This window comes from Solea senegalensis, unplaced genomic scaffold (assembly GCF_019176455.1).
Source record: "Solea senegalensis isolate Sse05_10M unplaced genomic scaffold, IFAPA_SoseM_1 scf7180000015816, whole genome shotgun sequence".
Classification (NCBI taxonomy): domain Eukaryota; kingdom Metazoa; phylum Chordata; class Actinopteri; order Pleuronectiformes; family Soleidae; genus Solea; species Solea senegalensis.
This window is the reverse complement of record NW_025321465.1, coordinates 38,057-61,187: the sequence shown is the minus strand read 5'-3', so window position 1 is coordinate 61,187 and position 23,131 is coordinate 38,057. Positions and strand designations below refer to the sequence as shown.

The 23,131-nt window shown below is 40.1% G+C and overlaps 1 protein-coding gene and 1 long non-coding RNA gene across 2 annotated transcripts; one reads left to right on the top strand and one right to left on the bottom strand.

The window, feature by feature from the left end:
* Positions 1-480: 480 nt before the first annotated feature.
* On the bottom strand, positions 481-12,859 carry LOC122762596 (mucin-5B-like). Its single transcript, XM_044017778.1, has 20 exons — positions 12,775-12,859; positions 11,276-11,540; positions 10,852-10,966; positions 8,517-8,604; positions 7,097-7,203; positions 6,428-6,638; positions 6,194-6,319; positions 5,864-5,981; positions 5,540-5,678; positions 5,040-5,147; positions 4,559-4,625; positions 4,338-4,475; positions 4,075-4,239; positions 3,897-3,991; positions 3,052-3,178; positions 1,812-2,064; positions 1,602-1,645; positions 1,373-1,470; positions 1,069-1,220; positions 481-659 (listed from the first exon to the last, which is right to left on the bottom strand). The coding sequence occupies exons 1-20, from the start codon at positions 12,848-12,850 to the stop codon at positions 512-514; spliced, it is 2,640 nt and encodes an 879-aa protein (XP_043873713.1). The 5' UTR covers positions 12,851-12,859; the 3' UTR covers positions 481-511.
* Positions 11,405-22,544, top strand: LOC122762598. The gene is made up of 5 exons (XR_006358741.1): positions 11,405-11,469; positions 11,550-11,630; positions 12,245-12,277; positions 15,959-16,053; positions 21,486-22,544. It is a non-coding gene; the product is annotated as an uncharacterized LOC122762598 (long non-coding RNA).
* Positions 22,545-23,131: the final 587 nt, after the last annotated feature.

Here is a 23,131-nt window from a genome sequence, read left to right as displayed (position 1 = left end):
GAAGTCCTGAGTGAAGCACAAATACGTCATTGTTTAAGGTACAACAACCATTCAGTGTATTATATCACTGTATAATAAAATGGATTCTTTTGGTCTGAAAAGGGAAGCTTGTATTGACAGTGGCACAGAAGTTGAGAAAAATATCTCAGACGAAAGTTTAACTCAATAATTTGTGGGAAAACAGCAGGATTTTTTTTTGGAAAAATAGAACTGAAATAAATTTTGTTCCTAGAAAGTTATCTTTTTTGCAAGAAATTATACACCCATGTATATGTGTACATATACATATATATATGGTGATGATGGTGATTGATTTGAAGATAAAGTCAGAGAATGAAGGTTGAGAAGATTTGGTCCCGTGCAGAGGAGAGGTAGTTGATGATGTTGAAGGAAAAAAGGAAGACCACAGAGAAGGTTCATGAGGACGAGAGAGGACAAGATGGAGGCAGATGATCCACTAAAGGGAGAAGCCGACAGAACTTGATTCATAATGATGACGATGATGACGATGTCACATTACCTGCACCAGTGTGTAGTCACACTCTCCGTTGAAGTCGAACCTCTTGTCGTCAAATGTGATGTAGTGACCGTCGCCATAGATTCCACAAACAGAATCACAAACGTTGTCAGTGCAGGTGAACTTCCTGTTTTTGCAGGAGCTGTGGAGACAAACAAACACCAGGTGTCACGTTAGAAGAAATCATCATTATTTTTTACTTCACGATATAAATCTCTGCTCTGGTGAACGGTCTCTAAATTTATGTTTGAATTCCCTCTGCATCATTTTTGTTGTTGTAGTTATTAGAGCTGCACGGAGCATTTCTACAGAAATCTATGGACGAGATGAATGTATGAATGAATGAGTGAGTATTTGTTACACAGTTGGAGAATTGTGTCTTTGAAATGACTCGGCACAAATGTGTTGTTAACGGCTTCATAAAATAAAGTCTAAAATGACTGCGTGGGGAACCAGTCCCGCCCCTCATCTCTTCACTTACGGTGAGTGATATCGTCATAGCAATATTCAGCCCTATGTATGTAACGTATGTCCGTGTATGTGAAACACACCAGGTGTTGCAGTCCACAGTCAGCGTCTCTCCTGGATGGTAGGCCTTTCCGTTGTGGACACACGGACAGTCGCTCTCTTTGATACATCCACCTTTACCGTCCAGCACCGTACCGTCAGGGCACATGCAGCCTGGAGCACAGCCTTGACTGAGCTGAACACACACACACACACACAGACAGAAGCAAGTCAGACCCACACCACCGTACATGTAACCCACCATTTACCGAGGGTCAAAGGTCCTTCAGACCAGTTTTTAACAGTAAAATGTAACCAAGGCAAATGTGTGTGTCGAGCTGTACTCACACACTCCATGTCCAGAGTGCTGCAGCTCCTCTGACACTCGACCCCAGTGTCCTCAGGTTCAGAGCAGTTTAAGTAAATCATTGGGTCGTAGCATGAAGCTGCAAGAAGAAACAGAACAGTATGAAGTCAAAGCTGATGCCTGGTTCTTGTTACATTCATATCTTTCATCTGTGTGGTACGTTGTAAATGAATGGTGACACCATGTGGACCATGTTTATGAATAACTTACATAGAGGTCCCCCAGTGCAGCTGAGAACTCCTTGATTGCAGATGCTGTGAGAACAAGAGTAAGAGTGGTCATGGTTCCGTGTTGTATGTTGTATGTGACAAATCTGAAGAGTATTTCCAATGAATATTCCCTTCTGGGAGGATTGTGGAGGATTTTCCGCCACTTTGCAGCTCTGGTTTCAGGGCTGTAGACTCGTGATGAATCACTCACCATGTGTTGTTGTCCACTTTGTGAGTCCCTCCAGGAGATATAGTTGTGTCTTTATCGTAGCAGGGACAAATGCTCTTGAGCACACACTTCCCTTCATCGTTTAAGTACTTTCCGTCGGGGCAGCCACAGCCGTCCACTCTGGGGTGGTTGACCATGCAGGTGTAGTCGGGCTGACTCAGGGATTGGCAGGTCCGTTTGCAGCTCGTCATGTCGTAGCTGTACACCAGTCCCTCTGAACAGTTCTTGAACTTTTCTGCAAAGAGAGAAGAGTTCTTGTTACTGTCATGTGGGTCAGTGGTTCCCAAAGACTGGGTCAAACTGGGTCAGGGACAGTAGACTGTAGATACACTATAATCTACTGTTTATGATCTTAAAATACACTTATTACCTTTTATTTCAGATAAATAAATAAAGCTGCTTTATTTCTTTACATGAAGGATCTTTACGTGTGTTACTAGTAGGGCCGGGTATCAATCAAACATTTTTGATACCCGGACCAATACCGATACCTTCACTTTGATACCGGTTCCTGAGCGATACTTTTTTTTTCTATACCAGTTTTATAATAACGGTTCTAAAAAGAGTTTTTATTTTTCAGCTTTGGCATTTTTACACTCAGTGCAGTTTATTTAGATTAAAAGAATAAATAAGTCATTTTCATGAAGGATCTCTTTAGTGGCGATATGTATTTTACAAATATTGGACACTATATTAGTATTAATTTTGTTGAAATGGAGCCACACTTTCGACCTCCCCTTTTGTCATGAGGTAAATATGGTCATGTTCTGCGATAACACAAATAATTGGGCTGAAAACCAGTTCCTTTTTTATGTCGATCTATATTTAGTGTCACGGAGATAATATCCATATATTGACCAGCGCTAGACACACTGTGATAACTTTGTTCGTCCTTCTCCTGCTTTTGTTTCTGACGCTTTCTCTCGTGACAACAACTCGAACCTTTGCTGGAGATTTTATGCCGTGTGTGAATTGGGAGATAACCCTCACTACTCATTTTCAGCCTGGTGGTTTTTGTTTTTTTGTGGAATTATTTCATTTCTGTGTGCAAAGACAAATGCAAAGTAACACTAGGATGTTTGAAAAAGCTGCGTTAAAGACTCTTTGCTCTGTTTCACAGCTCTAGGGAAATACCTGTAAAACAAAGACCGTATGTGCCAATGTTTTAAATAACCTCATGGCTGTAAGTCATATGTTTGTTTGTCCTCGGCGTTGTGCTCACCACAGACGGTCGACCTCCAGCCGGTCAGGTGGACTCCCGCCTCCGAACACGCCAAGACGTACGCGGAGACCGCGGCACACATGCAGGTCTCACTTTGATCACAGTCACAGGTGTCGTACAAGCAGTTCTATGGGGAGACATCGTGTTTTATCTTGACTTTGTTCTATTGAGAGGGAAATCTGTCTTCTGCGTACATTTTTACGCTGTCAACAGTAACACATGGTTCCTCTTTGTCAGTTCAGAGATCAGTTTCAGAACTAAACTGAGAAGAGGAATCATTTTCTACATTTTGTGACGCGATGGTTTCAGTAAGAAGAAGAAGAACTAACCGTGATTTCTATTCACCACCTCTGATGTGGAAACATCTGCAGAGAAGAAGCAACAACGATATGGAGTCGGACACGACGACTTTCGGCTCGTGTGAAAGTCTCGCTGGAAGCTTTCTCTCGTCCACACACAGCTCCTAAAGTGAGCGCTGACAGTCGTCGTGTCCGGCTCTCGGCGGTTGTTTCGACGGTTTCTTCTCTGCAGACGTTTCCACCTCAGATAAAGTGTCGTACAGCGTCTGCACGCTGGCGAGTATGCGACGTCGGCCGGAGAATCTCAGCACTGATTGGCCATCGCGTGATTTTTCAAGGTCAAGTTTGAAAGTTTCAACTTGAGCGTTGAAATAACACTGAACACGATTTGTCGTGAAGCACTGTAATAAAGTGCTGAATGAGAGAAGTGGAAGAACGTCTGCTGCCACCTAGTGGTTGGAGGCTTAACAACAATATTTCCATGTGGATACAGCGCTTCAAAGAATCGATCGATTATGTGATGATTGTGTCGTGTGTGCGACTTACATCAAAGTAGGAGGAGGGGCTGATGAAGTCGTGGCACGGAGCAAACTTTCCTGTGGGCTCCGTCAGTTTGGAGCACCAGTATCTGGCGTAACTCTCTGAGACACAGACACGCAGATAAATGTCAGATCAACTCATATGTAATGTGTACATTAGGAAGAGTGAAGCGAGAGCGCTGTACCTTTGTTGATGCCCTGGGAGCACGGGTGGACCAGGCGAGTTTGGATGTCGGGGCATTTGCCTTCGTTTTTCAGTGTGTTGACAAAAGCTGAGGTGGTTCCCTCCACCAGTCCACTGCTCACCCTGAAGTCATCTATCTCTTTGTTGTTGAAGTTCCCGCACAGTCCTGTCACACGGGAGGACTCGGATATTAACATGTGTACGATCCTCACAAACCGTTAGACAGTGAGTTACAGTATAAAATCATATCATGTGAAAGCGCACCCTTGGTGGTTCCGCTGAGTGAAGAATCAGCTGTGAGGACGACCTGCATCTTGGGCAACAGCTGGATCATCATTTGAATGCCCACCTTGGTGCTGATGACCATGTGTGTGGACGATGGCTTGAAGATGTTCACCTCCGCTGCAGTCGTTCAAAAACCATTCCGATTTCATTATCACAGTAACCTGATGTGTTTAAATGTGTTTAAATGTGTAGAAACGTACCGATGTACAGTGGCAGCTGTGAGAGAATGCTGTTCACAAACACCTTATTGGACGTAACTTTAACAGTCTGTCGATTAGAAGAAAAGACACATGTATTTGTTTGTGCTGTGGTTTTCACAAGAACACAAGATGTTTTATTGCCTAGTCATAAAAAAACTATTCAATCTCTGTCCTCCAGAATGTGTTTGCTGTAAACCACACACACACACACACACACACACACACTGCCTCATCACAAAGTTCAAATGTCTGGTTTTAATGAATTTGGCATTTGAAACATTTAGACTCAGTGACACAAAGTGACCACACGAGGCAGCAGAGGACCAGCAGTTCTCTGAGGTTTGGTGGTTAGGTGATTGACACCACTGGGTGTGTGTCTTTATGTCATATGACCACACTTCATAAACCCTCAACTGTTACATGAATGCAAGGGTGCACACGCGTGTGTGTGTGCGTGTGTGTGTGTGTGTTTGGTGCTTACCACAGTTTTGTGTCTCAAGAACAGAGTCACAGACTTGAGGCAGGTGCTGCTGTCACTCAGAGAACACTTGACCAGTTCCACGATCACAGTGAACGTACCATTGTCTCCCTGTAACAGACAGTTGGGACAATCATATTAAGAAGTGTGTCTGTGCGTGTGTGTGTGTGTGTGTGTGTGTGTGTCGTGTGTCTGTGTGTGTCTGTGTCTGTGTGTGTCTGTGTCTCTGTGCCTGTGTGTCTGTGTGTGTGTGTGTGTGTCTGTGTGTGTCTGTGTCTGTGTGTGTCTGTGTCTCTGTGCCTGTGTGTCTGTGCCTGTGTGTCTGTGTGTGTGTGTCTGTGTGTCTGTGTGTGTGTGTGTGTGTCTGTGTGTGTGTGTGTGTCTGTGTCTGTGTCTGTGTGTGTCTGTGTTCTGTGCCTGTGTGTCTGTGTGTCTGTGTGTGTCTGTGTGTGTGTGTGTGTGTCTGTGTGTGTGTGTGTGTGTGTCTGTGTGTCTGTGTTCACCTTTGCCATAATGTAGGAGCAGTCTCCGTGGAAGGTGTAACTCTTTCCATCAAAGGTGTTGACGTGAGATCCTCCGTCCAAAGAGCATCGTCCTGGGCAGTCGTTCTCGACACACTTCCACTGACCACCAACACACAAACTGACACACACAGAGCCTCTTCATCATGGATTCATCACGGATTCATCACAGATTCATCACTGATTCATCACTGATTCATCACTGATTCATCACTGATTGCCTATCTTTGAGCAGCAGGGGGCGCTGACAGTGAGTCAGCATCACTTTAAAACACCTGTGCTCGTCTTTGAAAGGTTTAGTCTTACCAGGATCTGCAGTTGATTTTGTAGCTGTCTCCAGATTGGTAGAATTTGTTCTGGTGCTGACACGGACACGCTGACACTTTAATACAGCCACTGTTTGTGATGTCATCGATGACCATTCCTGAGGAGGAGAGGGAAGACCATCAGCTGCACGGTCGTGGTTCCTGGCTCAGATTGTGTGTGTGTGTGTGTGTGTGTGGGAGAGTGAAGGTGAGGTGTTGTCTATCAGCTCTGATGGTACAGGTCGTTTTCTGTACCGACGCTGATCCACATTCAGGAGCAGAAAGTGTTGACGTATGTGGTCAAACATGTTGTGTTGTGTTGTGTGTTTACCGTCAGGGCAGCCACAGCCGTCGTGGCAGTGGTTGTCACACGTCTGGCTGGCCTGAGGTGTGGTGCAGCTGTCAGGACATGAGCTTGTGCACTCCATGAACTGCAAGTTTGACGGACACTCCTTCTCTGTGGGGACAAACAGGGTGATGAGAGTGAGCAGCAGCAGCAGCAGCAGCAGCAGCAGCAGCAGCAGCAGCAGCTGCTAAACTGGAGAAAAACAACAGAAGCACTCACTGCAAAAGTCTTCAGTCCTCCACTGTTGTGGCGAGCCGCCACCGTGGATGCACTGTCGGGAGAACTCTGACAGGGTCTGGCAGAGGACATTTTTGCTGCCGTTGACGGCGTGACACATGTCGGACATACAGGCTTTACCGAAGGACGGCAAATCCAGAAGCTCTTTGCAGCTGTCGAACGCTGTATGGTTGAAAACCTCTTCACAGAAAGTCTGAAAACAGACGAAAGAGAAAGATTGATTAAGATGCTCTGTCATGGAGCCCGACAGAATCCAGAGCTGAAACTCAATCTGTGGATTCGTTTCTGGATTAGTCAAGTACAAATCGAAATGGTTCCGTTTGAATGATTTCTTTGTTTTATGGAGCAAAGAAAGCAAAAAATATTTACATTTAAGAAGCTGAAAAATTAAACTGATGAATTGATTTCAGAAATACGAGGTCCATGCAGGACAAACGTGGAGACATCATTACTGTCCACCGCCACTGACGTGAGAGTCCGTGCAGAACAATGAGCGAGTAAAGTTAAGAAAGAGTGAGGAAATATGTGCAGTTTTCTATCACACCATTTTGTGAGGCCTCGAGAAGCCAATCCATGAGATTCTTTTCTTTTTTCTTATCTCAGTCGGCCCAAAAGTCACCAAAACACGAGGATTCTGTCGTCGCTACGTACCACGTCCCCGCATTCTTCCATGTCCTGGACATCAGGCAATTCGCACAACTCGGTCGGATTGTTCACCTTGTTGGACTCGGCAAAGGCTTCGAGTGACAGAGGGATATCTGCAGCACAGAGAGTCAGTCACACCAGCGTTAGCGTTTGTTTTAGCACCCATGGACTCCACTCGTCCTCCATCAGTCATAGAACCTGCTGTGTTTCTACTTCCTGCTCTGATGAGGTTCAGCTGATACTAAACTGTGACATCATCAGACTGGCGGCCTCTGATTGGTCAAAGCAACAACGTCCAACTGTGCGTTCATCTGTGAGTGGTGGGTTCAGAGACGGCTCCATCGTCACCACGTTCACTGGGATTTCACTTCAGTGACTGAACCACCCAAAACTACTGCTTTACAAGTCACTCGAGAAAAGCACGTCACCACAGTGAGGTGCTGACTCCGCCCACTCAGAGGAGGAGCTATGAAGTCATGGAAAACCACAAGACTGACACTAAACTAAGTGGAGTTAGAACTGAGTGATGAAAAGAGACTCAAGTGTGACTCATTTCAAGAAGATGAATTGTGCTTTTGTTTTTTGCCTCAGGTCAAAGTTGCCGGCAGGTTTTTCCTTCGACAACAAACAGCTCGTCACGCAGAGAATGAGTTTAATGTGTTAGCTTAGATAATATGGGACGCTACGAGACACGTTCACAACAGTGTTGACAGTCTGAGTCAATACTGACATTTTACACATTTGCTTTGCTAAGTTTTGGAGCATGTTTTCAGGATTTTTACGTCTTTTTAACTTCTAAAGTTGGACATTGTTGCTTTTCTTCCTGTCCACTGTGAGACATGAGACAGTCAAGCCCACACAACTCACAATTCTTCTAAATAAAAAAGGCTGACAGCTGTGAAATCAGCCGTCGTCAGTTCTTTAAAGTGATATTTGTTATTTTGCCACTGATGGCAGCTCTGCGTGGGTTTGCACTCTTGAATTTACAGTTCAATTCAATTCTTAAGGAATTTTAGGGAAATCTACCCTGACTGAGGTGAAGCCGGGGAAGATCCACACCATAATGTCCGGAACGTCGCTCCAAAAAAACCAATCAAAACCGTCCAAAGACGCCGTCTCACAGAGGACAATATTTCCCTTATTTTCATTATTTATTACAAAGTTAATGCTTAGATAAGTGTGTAAAGTTTAGTTTATAATAATTACATAAACTAAAACTACTCTCTTTACAGTGGAATATTTGTTTTCCACAATTCAATGAAAACTTGTCAAATCTTGTTAAATATGGTGACGCTAAGCTCTGCGCTGAGTCCCGTAGAAGAAGAAGTGATTGATCATAAATGATGTTTCCTGTTATGTTTGTCCTCTGTCTTTGTGTCTGTCCTCCAACATGGACGACACACGAAAGACAAAACCAGGGTCTTACCTTCGATGTTGAAGTCGTTGCCGCTGTTTTCGTCAAAGTTTCCACAGAGTCCACACACCTGGCCCTTGTATTTTTCATCGATTTCAATCTGGGAAAACACCACAAACATACACTCAGCTGGTGTGAATGAGTGTGAATGAGTGTGAATGAGTGAATGGTCAAAAGTGGCGTCCTCTTAGACTCTTAACTCTTCCTCTTTTTGACCCTCAAAATAAAGATAATATCACAAACAACGATAGTTTCTCGCATTTATGAAACGTAAGAGCTACAAAGAGAAAACATAACGACCTTCGATTGTTTGATTCTTGAAATGAAAAATAAGCCACTTTGAAATAGATAAAGCAATATTTGGATCTTACGTCGTTCATACTTTGCAGTATCACATGACATCGGATGTAAAACACCTTTATTGATCTCAAAAATAAAGTTTTTAATTGAAAGCTACACGTGGGTTTGCTAGTTTTACTTTAGTTTTACTTAAGTTTTACTTTAGTTTTACTTTAGTTTTACTTTAGTTTTACTTTAGTTTTACTTTAGTTTTACTTTAGTTTTACGTTAGTTTTACTTTAGTTTTACTTTAGTTTTACTTTAGTTTTACTTAGTTTTAATGCTAGTTTTACTCTTTAGTTTTAATTTTTAGTTTTAATTTTTTATTTTACTTTGGGGGCTTTAATGCTAGTTTTGCCTCTTTAGTTTTACTCTCTAAGTTTTACTTAAGTTTTACTCTTAGTTTTTAATTTTTAGTTTTAATGTTAGTTTTAATTTTTAGTTTTACTTAAGTTTTACTTTTAGTTTTGTAATTTTTGCTCTTAATTTTTAGTTTTAATGCTATTTCATTTTTAGTTTTAATTTTTAGTTTTACTTTTTAGTTTTACTAGTTTTACTTTTTTAGTTTTTACTTTGTTTTTACTTAAGTTTTACTTTTTAGTTTTACTTTTAGTTTTAATGCTAGTTTAATTTTTAGTTTTACTTTAGTTTTAATTTTTGTTTTACGCTAGTTTTACTTTAGTTTTACTTTAGTTTTATCGCTAGTTTTACTTTAGTTTTACTTTTAGTTTTACGCTAGTTTTAATTTTTAGTTTTACTTTATAGTTTTACTCTTTAGTTTACTTAGTTTTAATTTTTTAGTTTTACTGCTAGTTTTAATTTCTTAGCTTTACTAGTTTTACTTTGGTTTTTAATTTAGCTAATGCTATTTTACTTTTTAGTTTTACTTTTTAGTTTACGTTAGTTTTACTTTTTAGTTTACTTTTAAGTTTTTACTTTTAGTTTTATTTTTAGTTTTTACTTTTAGTTTTAATGCTAGTTTTACTTTTAGTTTTTACTTTTAGTTTTTTACTTTTAGTTTTTTGATGTTAGTTTTAATTTTAGTTTTACTTTAGTTTATTTAGTTTTACTTTTAGTTTTACGCTAGTTTTACTTTAGTTTTACTTTAGTTTACGTTAGTTTTACTTTAGCTTTACGTTAGTTTCATTTCTTTAGTTTTTACTTTAGCTTTTACGCTACTACTTAGTTTTACTTTAGTTTTACGTTAGTTTTACTTTTTAGTTTAACTTTAGTTTTACTTTAGTTTTACTTTAGTTTTACGTTAGTTTTACTTTAGTTTTACTTAAGTTTTACTTTAGTTTTACTTTAGTTTTACTTTAGTTTTACTTTAGTTTTACTTTAGTTTTACTTTAGTTTTACTTTAGTTTTACTTTAGTTTTACTTTAGTTTTACTTTAGTTTTACTTTAGTTTTACTTTAGTTTTACTTTAGTTTTTATTGGTTTTCCTCGTCCTAGAGCGTCTGTGGCGTCAGCTGCTCAGGACTGTGAATCCTAAACACATGAATAATATGAAGAATATGGGAAGTGAACGATCTCTAGCCATAAAATCGAAATAAATCCTCATGATGATCATGAGAGGGTTTATTTATTGTGACGACTGAAAAAAACCAAGTTTTAATTTCATTTGTTTCACCACAAGTGAGTGCTTTTTTATCAGCATCTGTGTGCGAGTTAAAGGTCTTTAGTAAATAATGCTGGAATTACTGCAGTAAATCTGGACAGATATGACACTAATGGTCCTGCTCTGTTGAATAAAAAGCTTTTGTTCCGTATGTGGATTTTACTGGAACTGTAATGAAGATAAGATTTGTTCTTATCAACAAAACAAAACAGGACAAGAAACGTCCTGAGGCTGGAAATGTTTCTTTGTATGAGCACGCATGTCACAATGTCACATCCTGGTGTGAGTGTGTGGTTACTGTGTGTTCTTTGTGTTAACTTTGTTAACTTTCTCTGTGTGTGTGTGTGTGTGTGTGTGTGTGTGTGTGTGTGTGTGTGTGTTCCATACGTCCAGGGAGTCGTCCGTGTTCCAGATCACTGTGATGCCCAACTTGGCGTCCACAGTGATACTGGTGGGGGTGGACCTCACAGTCACCCCGAAGGTGTTGACCGGTGTAGACACTCTGCAGCGGGGCAGAGGCGGGGCAGAGGCGGGGCAGAGGCGGGGCAGAGGCGGGGCAGAGATTAAAAACAAGTCAAACCTCATCCAAAATGTTTTTATTTGTAATATCACTTTGTTTTATATCATTTGTGCTTAAATATTTCTGTCAGTCGTAATAGTGATAGAATACAAGAGTAATAATCCTGACATTTTATCGTCTTAAAATCACGGGTGCAATGCTGCCCTCCACAGGTCACAGCTGTTACTTGAGCTGACTCACCAACTAACTAAACCTGTGTGTGTGTGTGTGTGTGTGTGTGTGTGTACTCACTCTTTGCCGTCGACGACCACACCACTGCTGGAGATCTCCACCACAGTGGCCTCCATCATCATGGTGATCTTGTCGATGGTGGGGACGCCGTCGACGACCTTCCGCCTCATCTGGATGTTGAAGTACTCGTTCTCGTTCTCGTTCTCGCTCCTGCACCTTGTGGCCATCAAGTGGTTGCAGGACGAGGCCAGTTGGTAGAAGTTTCCGTCAAAGCTCTTGTAGTGATTGTGACCCCATGTCGTGCACACGTGACCAATGTGAGATTCTTTTTCAGAAAAATCAACGGAAAGAAAGCAAAAGTCAGACGGAGCGTGAGGTCCATGGATCACCGATCTGTTCCTCAATGCAACCCTCGGTAAACACACACACACACACACACACACACACCAGGACGTCCATATAAGGACTTGTGTCACATATTCAGCATTTGTTGGTCTTGTGTGTTCTTATGAGTCAAAGTTGGGATTCACTTTATGTCCCATTTGTAAATCGTCACAAAAATCCAGCGTTTTCAACTATTTTTGTTCATAAAAACAAGTGTTTCATTCATTTCATCAGATCATCAAGGTTGTGCTGAAGAGAAGGATATAAGACCCTCTATATACCCTCTATATATTCTTATATATATATATATATATATACACATATACTGTATATACCATTTATGTTATATTGTGCTGGGAAAATCAGCAAATCAAATGACTGTTCCTTGTTCTTATAAAACCAAGGTTTTGTGTATCTAAAAACAATGGATGGGCCACGCGATTGCTCGGTGGTGAGCACTGTTGCCTCACAGTCAGCAGGTCACTGGTTCATGTGGGATATTGAAGACGATGTCAGTCGGGATCAGGTGTCGCTTTCTGTGGCTTTCTTCTTTATTTGTTACAAATGTGATTATTCTTTACTGTTTGTTGAGTTACAAAAGATTAAAAAATTTATTTATTTGTTTATTTGTTTTTTCTCTTCCAGATGCACAGGAACCTTCCACACGGTGGTGTAGTGGTTAGTGCTCTTTGTTTTGAGCCCCGGTCAGAACACAGACCTTTCTGCATGGAGGTCACATGTTCTCTCCGTGTGTGTGTGTGTGTGTGTGTTCTTCCTCCTCCCACTCTAAATTGAGCATAGGAGTGAGAGTGAATGGTTGTCTCTGTGTGACCCCGCCCATCGCACAGCGCCCCCTGTGACCCTCATCATTTAATAAACAGTCATTAAGAGCAGAAATGCATGTTTCTCTCTCAGCTCAGGCTCTGACTTCACTTGACTTGACTTTACGTTTATGGAAAAAAAAAAGTCATTTAAATAAAACAACATGTGCCGTCACTGCTCTGCATATTTAACTGACAAACAAGAGAAACAAGCCCACGTTTCAACTCACAGATACACTGCCCTCTCACTCACTCTCACTCTCACCCTCACACCTGTGGGGACATCACTCACTCTCACTCTCACCCTCACCCTCTCACTCATCACTCACCCTCACCCTCTCACTCATCACTCACCTTCCTGAGAGAGTGAGCCGACCAGCAGCGTCAGGTACACGAGCCACAGCGAGCTCCAGAATCCTGTTGTCCCCATGTTGGTCCGGAGGACTTCACCTGTTTGAGAGGACTCACCTGGACCACAGCGGCTTTTATAAGGTGTCAGTGAAGGCGGGGCCACAGAGGGAGAGAGGGCGTGTCCAGTAGCCACTCATCCTTTACATAAATATCCAACACGGCACAAAAGGTTAGTGTTTGTTGTCTCAGTAAATAAAGTCATTCCCTCCATCGTGGCTCTGAGACGATTGTTCACCTGTAAACTGAGGAAACACTGAATGTTCTTATCATTTACCATCAAATACCTGTGTTTTTGACACACATTCATAATAAATCAGCAGCTCGTCTGAGGTGTAAAGCAGTGAATCACAGAATGGTTCAGTCACTGAAGTGAAATCCCAGTGAATGTGGTGTCGATGGTGCAGACTCCACCACTCTCACATGAGGACAATGTTTTTAAGCCTTTTTCACTTTGATCTACAGACGTTGTTGCTTTGACTTCACGCTCATGACTCTTCAGTGACGACGCTCTCTGACCAGTCATAGGCTGGTCGTTAGTTATTGTTTGGTTAAGTTTGTAAACCACTCACTCTCTCACACCAAAGTCCATAAAGAAAATCAGTGATTTTAGCTGCGGGGACACAGGAGCTGCTGGTCCTCTGCTGCCTCGTGTGGTCACTTGAAGTCAATCTTAGTGAAGGATTTCAAACACTGAAGTGACAAAATAATGATGGAGGCAGCAGTGGATCAACAACTCCTGTGTGTGTGTGTGTGTGTGTGTGTGATGTTAGAATCCCTGGTTTTCTCTGTGGGCTTTGGTGTGGGAGAGTGAGTGGTTTACAAACTTCAGTTTCCTGTTGGAAAAGTCTGTCTGACAGTGAGATAAAGACGTGATCATGTGACGTGGAAGTCTTTTATTAAAGTGGATAAAATCAGTTCTTCCTTGTGTTTCCTGAGCTCCTCTCTCATGTTAAAGGAACAGTTTGGGCTATAAGTGTTGACGGCTCAGTTAATTAACATGTGATGGCTGCATGAACTCATGATGTCCTCAAGTCAACTTTCATTCACTTATTTATTAAATATTGTTTAATAATATATTTTTATTTCAGTTTTCTGGCTTATGTCTCATGGGTCATGGCTCATGCCTTCATGAACACATGAACAGAAACAGTGAAACAGAGTGAGGTGATTTCATTTTTAATTAAAGATGCTCGACAGGATCCACATCCTGAACTGAAGGAGCTGAGTCATCAACACAAGTCCAACAAAAACTTTCTCCTCCTTAGAGCAACACAACGTTCTGTTTACATGTGAACAATGTGCCATAGTGTGTCTGCATGAGCACAGCTGACAGAGTGGAGGGTGTGGCCACTGAGTGGAGGGTGTGGCCACTCACCAACTCAGGTGTTCTAAACCATTCACTGTCAATATCAACACGTTTGTTTGTTTTTCACCGCGTTACGTTTGTACCAGACGTGGACATTTAGAACAGATCTATGACACACACACACACACACACTGGTTTGTTTTAAGGACAAAGTTTAATTTGTTCATTTCTCCATGTGTCATAAATGAAATGATTGCTGCTATTATTGTGTTCAGCTGTGATCAGGGTTCTCAAACATTTTGTTTTTGTCCACAAACAAAACGATTGAATAATTCCTTTGTTTTTATGGAGCAAAGAAACCAGAAAATATTTACATTTAAGAAGCTGAAAAATCAAAGAAATTAGAAAATATTTACATTTAAGAAGCTGAAAAATCAAAGAAATTAGAAAATATTTACATTTAAGAAGCTGAAAAATCAAAGAAATTAGAAAATATTCACATTTAAGAAGCTGAAATCAAAGAAAGTAGAAAATATTAAGAAGCTGAAAATTACAAAAAGTAGAAAATATTTACATTTAAGAAGCTGAAAAATGACAGAAAGTAGAAAATATTCACATTTAAGAAGCTGAAAAATGACAGAAAGTAGAAAATATTCACATTTAAGTGGAGGACAGAAAATAGAAAATATTCACATTTATTGAAATGACAAAGAAGCTGAACCTTGAAAAAAGTAAAGAAAACATATTCAATTTAATGAAAAAAAACTGAAAGAAAATAAATATTCACATTTAAGTATGAAAAATGTCAGAAAGTAGAAATTATTCACATTTAATGAAAAATAAATTAAAAAAGTAGAATTCACATTTAAGAAAGTTGAAAAAATCAGAAAAGAAAAACAGAAAATACATTTAAGAAGCTGAAAATCAAAAGAAAATGAGAAAATATTCACATTTAAGAAGTTGAAAATGACAGAAATGAGAAAATATTCATATTTCTAAGAAGCTGAAAATGACAGAAAGTAGAAAATATTCACATTTACAGAAAGTAGAAAATATTCACGTTTAAGAAGCCGAGAAATCACAGAGAGTAGAAAATATTCATATTTAAGGAGCTGAAAAATGACAGAAAGTAGAAAATTTAAGAAGCTTCAGATTTAAGAAAAATGACAGAAAGTAGAAAATATTCACATAAGAAGCTGAAAAATGACAGAAAGTAGAAAATATTCACGTTTAAGAATTCACATTTAAGAAGCTGAAAAATGACAGAAAGTAGAAAATATTCACATTTAAGAAGCTGAAAAATGACAGAAAGTAGAAAATATTCACATTTAAGAAGCTGAAAATGACAGAAAGTAGAAAATATTCACATTTAAGAAGCTGAAAAATTACTGAAAGTAGAAAATATTCACATTTAAGAAACTGAAAAATGACAGAAAGTAGAAAATATTCACATTTAAGAAGCTGAAAAATGACAGAAAGTAGAAAATATTCACATTTAAGAAGCTGAAAAATGACAGAAAGTAGAAAATATTCATATTTAAGAAGATGAAAAATGACATAAACTGATTTCAATTATTAAAAATTTTTTTCAAACGATTCATGATTATCAAAATAGTAATTAATAATAGATTCATGTGTAATTGTTTCAGCCCTAGGTGTCGTAAAGTATATATAACTTGACTGTGATCTAGATTCAAACACTTACAGTAAAGCAGGAGAACACACACACACACACACACACGCAATACTTTTGCACAGTATGATATATTATTTTGTTAGTCTGTCAACAAAAAGAAAATCGTCTTCTTTCTTTGTTTTTAGAAGTCGATGAAAGAGGAGGAGGAAGAGGAGGCACTGACGTCCACTGCAGTAAAACACCACAGAAGAAGACAGAGGAAGAGTTTTCTGAATGTGTCGTACGTGGTTTTATTTCAGTTTCTTTCAGTGAACTTGCTGTTGAGTTACAGATTTTTGAGAACTCGCACTCTGACTTCCACTCTGTTAATGCGGCGTCTTTAAATCAGAGTGTTGTCGGTGGGTCAGTCGTCATCGTTTGCTTTTATTGACGCACTGACTTAGACAAATGTTAAATTAAGTAAATATCCTTGTTTACCGAGGCTATGAATACTTTCCACCCATGATCCTGTGAAAGCTCTGACTCTCGGATGTGTGCTGTGTGGCACCGCCTTGCTCAAAGGCACTTTGTCACCCTGGGAGTGTTTGTCCACGACTCTGTGTGTGTGTGAGTTCCACCACTGGTCAAGTTCAGCTCAAACATACACTGTGGTTTATTTAATGTTGAATTCAGGTTTTTACCACATCGCGCGTCATCTCCTCTCGTCTTCCAGGATGAAACATGGTGACGAGTGTGTTTACGAGCAAAGGTGTGACGACTGTTCACACGGCAAACACGTTAGCATCTGTCTCTAATCATTACGATTCCGACTTTAATCTGGACATGACCTACCGACTTTAATCTGGACATGACATTCCGACTTTAATCTGGACATGACCTTCCGACTTTAATCTGGACATGACCTACCGACTTTAATCTGGACATGTCATGGTTAATCTGGACATGTAGATTTTAATCTGGACATGTTGAGGTTAATCCGGACACGTCGACTTTTTTCCACATCGCGCGTCATCTCCTCTCGTCTTCCAGGATGAAACATGGTGACGAGTGTGTTTACGAGCAAAGGTGTGACGACTGTTCACACGGCAAACACGTTAGCGATTCTGACTTTAATCTGGACATGACCTTCCAACTTTAATCTGGACATGACATTCCAACTTTAATCTGGACATGACATTCCAACCGTAATCTGGACATGTCGATTTAAATCCAATATAATTCCAATTTTAATTAAGGTTAATCTGGACATGTCATGGTTAATCTGGACATGTCATGGTTAATCTGGACATGTTGAGGTTAATCCGGACACTTCAATGTTCATCTGAACACGTCAAGGTTAATCTGGACAAATCGAGGTTAATCAGGACACGTCAAGGTTAATCTGGCCATGGCAGAAAATATTTTTCCTTCATGTGTGGCTGTGTTTGTCATTAGGTCTGTCCTGTTGATGTCACACTTGTTTGTTGTTTGTCTTTCCAGTCATGGACATATGAGAACAAAGGTTCTGTAAAAGTTGCTCTGAAGACAGTGAAGACGTTGCTGTGGCGTCTTCTGTCCCTCTCTGTAGCCTTTTATCATTTATTAAGAATCGTAAAGTGGCTTCCGGTTATGGTGCGGTGCTGAGCGGTCGTGTTTCGGAGCTCCTCCGGGGAGTGGTCAGCTAAGCAGTCTTAATTAACTTGTGCATTTACCTCCAGTTTCATTAATACAACGACTGCTCCAATGGCACCAAGAAAAACTTTTGAAGTTTGACTCCACGCTGGACCCTCTGCACTTTGGGATGGGTGGGTGTATTTCAGTTGGGGAAGTACACTCTGTTCTCTTTTCATTTCTTCTTTGATTTTGTGTGGGGATTTTTTTCATGCCTTCTGTTTTCATTTATACATTTCTTTTTTGTTATTTTTTTAATTACTTCTTTTTTATTTTATTTTATTTATTTTCTCTGAAGCCACTTTATATATGTCTAACATGGTATTAATGAGGTGACAGTTCTCAGCTATGGCCTCATTTGATCTCAGAAGATGTAATAAGGGTGAGGAGACGATGGCCTGGTCAGGTGTTTTCAGCCTCTTTTAGCTCTAACTCAAGAGGGTTGTAACTCTTATACACAAAACTGTGCCCTTTAAACATATGTGTGCCACTGAAGACCCACTTGGCAGGTACCGTATTATTGATTGTGAACTTTTTTCAGTCAAAGTAAATTTGGTTAATGTATATAGGACAAATATAGATAATCCATCCTTCTTTAGACAGCTTTTCTTGATGTTAGCGGCTTTGCCTGGCCAAATAATCATAGGTGGAGACTTTAATTGTACACTACAACCAGAATTGGACAGATCCACTGGTGTTAACACTTCTCACCCCTTGACTAGAAAAGAATTGCTTCAATGCATAAAAGATTTTAATCTGGTAGATGTATGGAGAAGTAAATACTCCAACCAGAAGACATCAGAACTTTTCTAGAATTGATTATTATCTGGTCTCAGCAGAGTTGATTACAAAAATTTCAAAATGTTGGTTTGATAGCATCCTAATCTCAGATCACGCTCCAACCTCGATTCTTATTAAATTTGCAAATACGGTACCGCCCCCTCACAGGTGGCGCTTACAATCGATCTGGCTTAGGGACCCAAGCTTTATAGAGTATATTGGAAGACAAATAGACTTATATTTTGAAAGCAACACTAACCAGACAACTGCATATGTGAGGTGGGAGGCATTTAAAGCCTTTCTGAGAGGTCATATGATAAGTTTTACCAGCTTTAAATATAAATCTCAGCGATTAGAAATGGGGAAACTTGAAAAAGCAATTAAAGAAACTGAATCCGAAGTTTTTGAAAATCCCAACCGACCTTGTAGATAAAGAACTTTTAGACCCATTGGACCGTAACCTTGAGATTGGGGAAATATCTGAGGCCATATCCAGCTTGGGGGGCAGATGCAATTCCAATTGAAATATATAACATTTTTAAATCCAAATTAATACCGCCCCTACTTAATATGTACAAGGAATCATTTGATAATGGATCCCTCCCTCCTTCTCTAAACACAGCAATAATTTCATTGTTGCTGAAGCCTGGAAAGACACCAACCCAAGGCTGGCAAGGAGGTTGGAACCAGTCTTACCTCAAATGGTCCATTTGGATCAGAATGGATTTGTACAGGGCAGACAGGACTTCCACAATATGAGAAGGTTGCTTAATATTTTGTTTAAAAGGTCTGGCCTCCCTGACCACTCTATTCTGTCGCTGGACGCAGAGAAGGCCTTCGATAGGAGAGAGTGGCAATACCTTTTTGATGTCTTGCAAAGATTTGGTGTGGGTGTAAATTTTCTCAGATGGGTTCAGCTTTTGTACTCCAACCCACAAGCTGAAATACTAACTACTGATCTTGTATCAAGGCCATTTAGGCTTAATCGAGGGACAAGACAGGGCTGCCCCCTCTGTCCCTTGCTCTTCGTCCTGGCTATTGAGCCACTTGCCATGGCAATTCGCAGGCATGCTAGCATTACAGGAATTAAAGTCGGAAACATAGAACATCGTATCTCATTGTACGCGGATGATGTCACTTTATTTAGTTCCAGATTGGAGAAAACACTACCTAATCTCCTGAATTTGCTGAGAACATTTGGTACTGGGGTGGAGTGGCTCAGTGGTTAAGACCGGTACCCTGCGTGTGAAAGACATCGTAGTCGCAATGGTCGCAAGTTCGGTTCCACCCCTGGCTGATTGTACTCAATTCAATTGTAAGTCGCTTTGGATAAAAAATATACCTTTTCAGGATACAATAGTAAATCAGTGATAATGTTTCTAATGAGAGAAACAGTCCCCTGATCCCTACACCATGTACTGTGTCAAAACAGGGATTTACTTATTTAGGTGTCCAAATTACCCCTAATATTGACAAAATTATTTCAGCTAATTATGACCCCCTTGTGGACAATGTCACACAATTGATAAATAGATGGACCAAATTACCCATATCCTTAATCGGACGCATTAATATCCTAAAAATGTCAATTCTAAGTACATTTTTATACCTCTCCCAGTCAGTTCCACTCTCCCCAGCTCCTTCCTTCTTTAAGTTGCTTAACAACGTTCACAAACTTCATCTGGAATAACAAACGGCCTAGACTTAGACTTTCCTTGTTGTATTTACCATATGACAGAGGTGGACTGCAATTTCCGAACCTCTTGTGGTACTTTTGGGCAGCGCAAATTACAGCCGGTATGTTTTATTTTGTCAATGACCACCCTCCAGCCTGGGTTGCAATGGACTCCCAGAATATCTCTATACCATTGCATTTGTACATGTATTCGGCAGATACAAAAAAGCTTCTGAAAAATACCAAAAATCCTTTCTTGAAAAATACGATAAGGATTTGGCATAATGCCAATTCTTACTGGGGTGTGACGAAATGGTTTTCCCAATTCTCACCTATTTTTGGTAATGATGATTTTCTACCAGGCAGGGCAGACCTGGGTTTTAAACTCTGGTCCTCCAAAGGTCTAGCTAAAATATCTGATTTGTACAATGGTAAATAATTTATGTCATTTGAGGACCTTAAATTCAAATATGACAAAACATTTCTTTAAATATCTTCAAGTCAGAAATGATGTTCTATCCAAGCAATGTAACAGTCTCGCGAGGCTAAAAGGTGCATTGCTAGGTCATGAAAAAAGCCAACTGTCTGTGGCATTTCTGAATGGTTAAACGGAGTGACTTCCTATTTGGCACTGGAAAAGATAAGTTACATAATCATAATCATAAAAAACAAAATCGATAGGATTTGGAGTATTTGGAATTTTTTTTATAACTTCCTGGAAAATGGAAGTATACGGATTGATGTAGGGAGTGATGACCTGATTTGATTGTTATTGTGGCTGTGTCCTTATTTATTATTTTTATTATTATTTTATTTTATTTATTTATACATATATATATATTTGTTTTTGTTCATTATTATTGTGTAAATGCATAATTATATGCACTTGTGTAATTTCAGTATTCTAGGGTATCATTTGTCATACATTTACATCTCGGTATCGCGTTATAACATGAAACCATTATCTTTACAAAACACTTGACAGTGTAATGAAATGATATAATAGGGAAGTATCTGTCAGCTGCAGGTCACTCCTGTACACGTGAGAGTGTGTGTACATGACGGGTGTGGTGGGCGGAGCCCCGATGAGCGGTGCAGTGTAAAATACTCAGAAATGTCACGCTGTGAGAAAACACTCACAGTTGACACAGGAATGGGAGGAGTCTGGTTGCTTGGAGTCATGTGATCTGGCCTTTAAATAAACGACCTGAGTTACTGGAGGACAATTTCAACTAAACACACGTAAACACTGAACTTCCTGCCGTCAGTGTCAGAGAAACGTGTTTACATATCTTTGTGAAAGAGTTTAAACCAAAGTGATTGACAGCTTTCATTTAAGCATTTAGTCACTTTATGTCTGTGATCTCTACGTCACATGGTCACGTCTTTATCTCACTGTTACACAGAAGTTTGTAAACCACTCACTCTCCCACACACACACACACACACACACAAACTTACCCTTCAGAGTTTAAAATCTAACCTTCAGATTGGCCTCAGTGACACAAAGTGACCACAGGAGGCAGCAGAGGAGCAGCAGCTACAATCACTGATTTACTCTCTGGACTTTGCTGTGTGTGTATGTGTGTGTGTCTCTCTCTCTCTAGCTATCTGGCTGTGTCAGGAGGGTGGGTTTGAGGTTTGAGGGCGTCACCTGAGCTGGGAAGATTCACAAATTATCACTTTATGCTGACGATCTCCTTTTGTATATGTCCAATCCGCCAGCCTCTCTCCCCGTGGTTCTCAGTATTTTTGATAAATTTGGATCCTATTCAGGTTATAAACTTAATCTCCACAAGAGCGAACTTTTCCCCCTGAACCCTCTGGCTAAAGGTATACCCCAACCTTTTTTCCCCTTTAAGTATGCTATGGATGGATTTAAATATTTGGGGGTGTCCTTTTCTGAGCTCTCAAAGAAAATTGACTTACCGAATTCCCACCTATTCCGTTTCTTTCAAATAAGACATTTTTTCAGAACCAGAACCCGGCACTCCCTAGTCGTCCCCCGGAAACGCTAGTGGACTCCTTATTATCTCTTCATCCTGAACGTAGGGGGTTAACTTCTAGTATTTACAGCCTTATCAGTTCTGCTATTGACAGTCCAGTGTCTGGTCCCAGTGCTTCCTGGGAACAAGAACTTGGATTCACACTGGGTTCACTCCTCCTCGATTTGTGCAAGACACGGCCTCCTACAGTGTAAAGTTGTGCACAAAGTTCACTACACTAATTTGAGGTTATCTCGGATTTACCCCAATGTGAGTGCCTCTTGTAATAGGTGCAAACAATCTCCAGCTGACCGTACACATATGTTTTGGTTGTGTCCGAGGCTTTCCACATTCTGGTGTGAAATCTTCACAACTCTTAGCACGGCATATGGTACTATTATTACTCCTGAGCCTCTCCTGGCCTTGTTTGGTGCTCCCTTGCAGCCTATTTCCTCTAACGTTCTTACATTTACTACCCTGTTGGCCAGGCGTCTTATACTCCTCACCTGGAAACACCCTCGTTCTCCATCTCACAGTAGATGGGTGAAAGAGCTGCTACTGTCCATTAGACTGGAAAGGTTTAGGTTTTCCCTGAATGGATCCTTAAGTTCATTTGAGAGGACTTGGAAACCTCTTTTAAAACATATTGAATGCTTGACATCTCTGCCTGATTGTGATGACTGAGCCTTTTAAATTTATTTTATTATTTTTATGAATTTTTTTTTCCTTTTCTTTTCTTGCCATGAGTATTTGTTGTATGTTGTATTGATATGATACTATTGGATGTTCAATATTGGACAGAGTTTTGCTCTCCTTGAATGGGGTGGGAATGTGGGAGGGGTAACAATGTGAGAACATTTGAGGAATGGAAGTGTTTTGTTACATTGCTCTGCTCTGTTGTTTTGTAATTGCTTCCAATAAAAAAGTCTGTAACAAAAAAACATGGTCTGATGCGCCCCCCTGTGGCCCTCATGTGGAGGATAAAGCGGTAGAAGATGAATGGATTATTTTTAATTGGGTTATTATTTGTTGAATTTCTTCCATTTATTGTCATTTTCAACTAGACTTTTTTATTCACAATGTCATGGTTATATTATCTATTGTGCGTCTATATGACAATAAAGAGCAGATTTGTATGTATTCATGTTTGAATCTGCTGAAACTCTTGTTTGATCCTGGAATGAAAACACAAAGCAGAAGCTTCATTTACTGTTTTTTCATCAGATTCATTTCAACTCAACATCAGTGACTTTTTATTGTGATTTAAA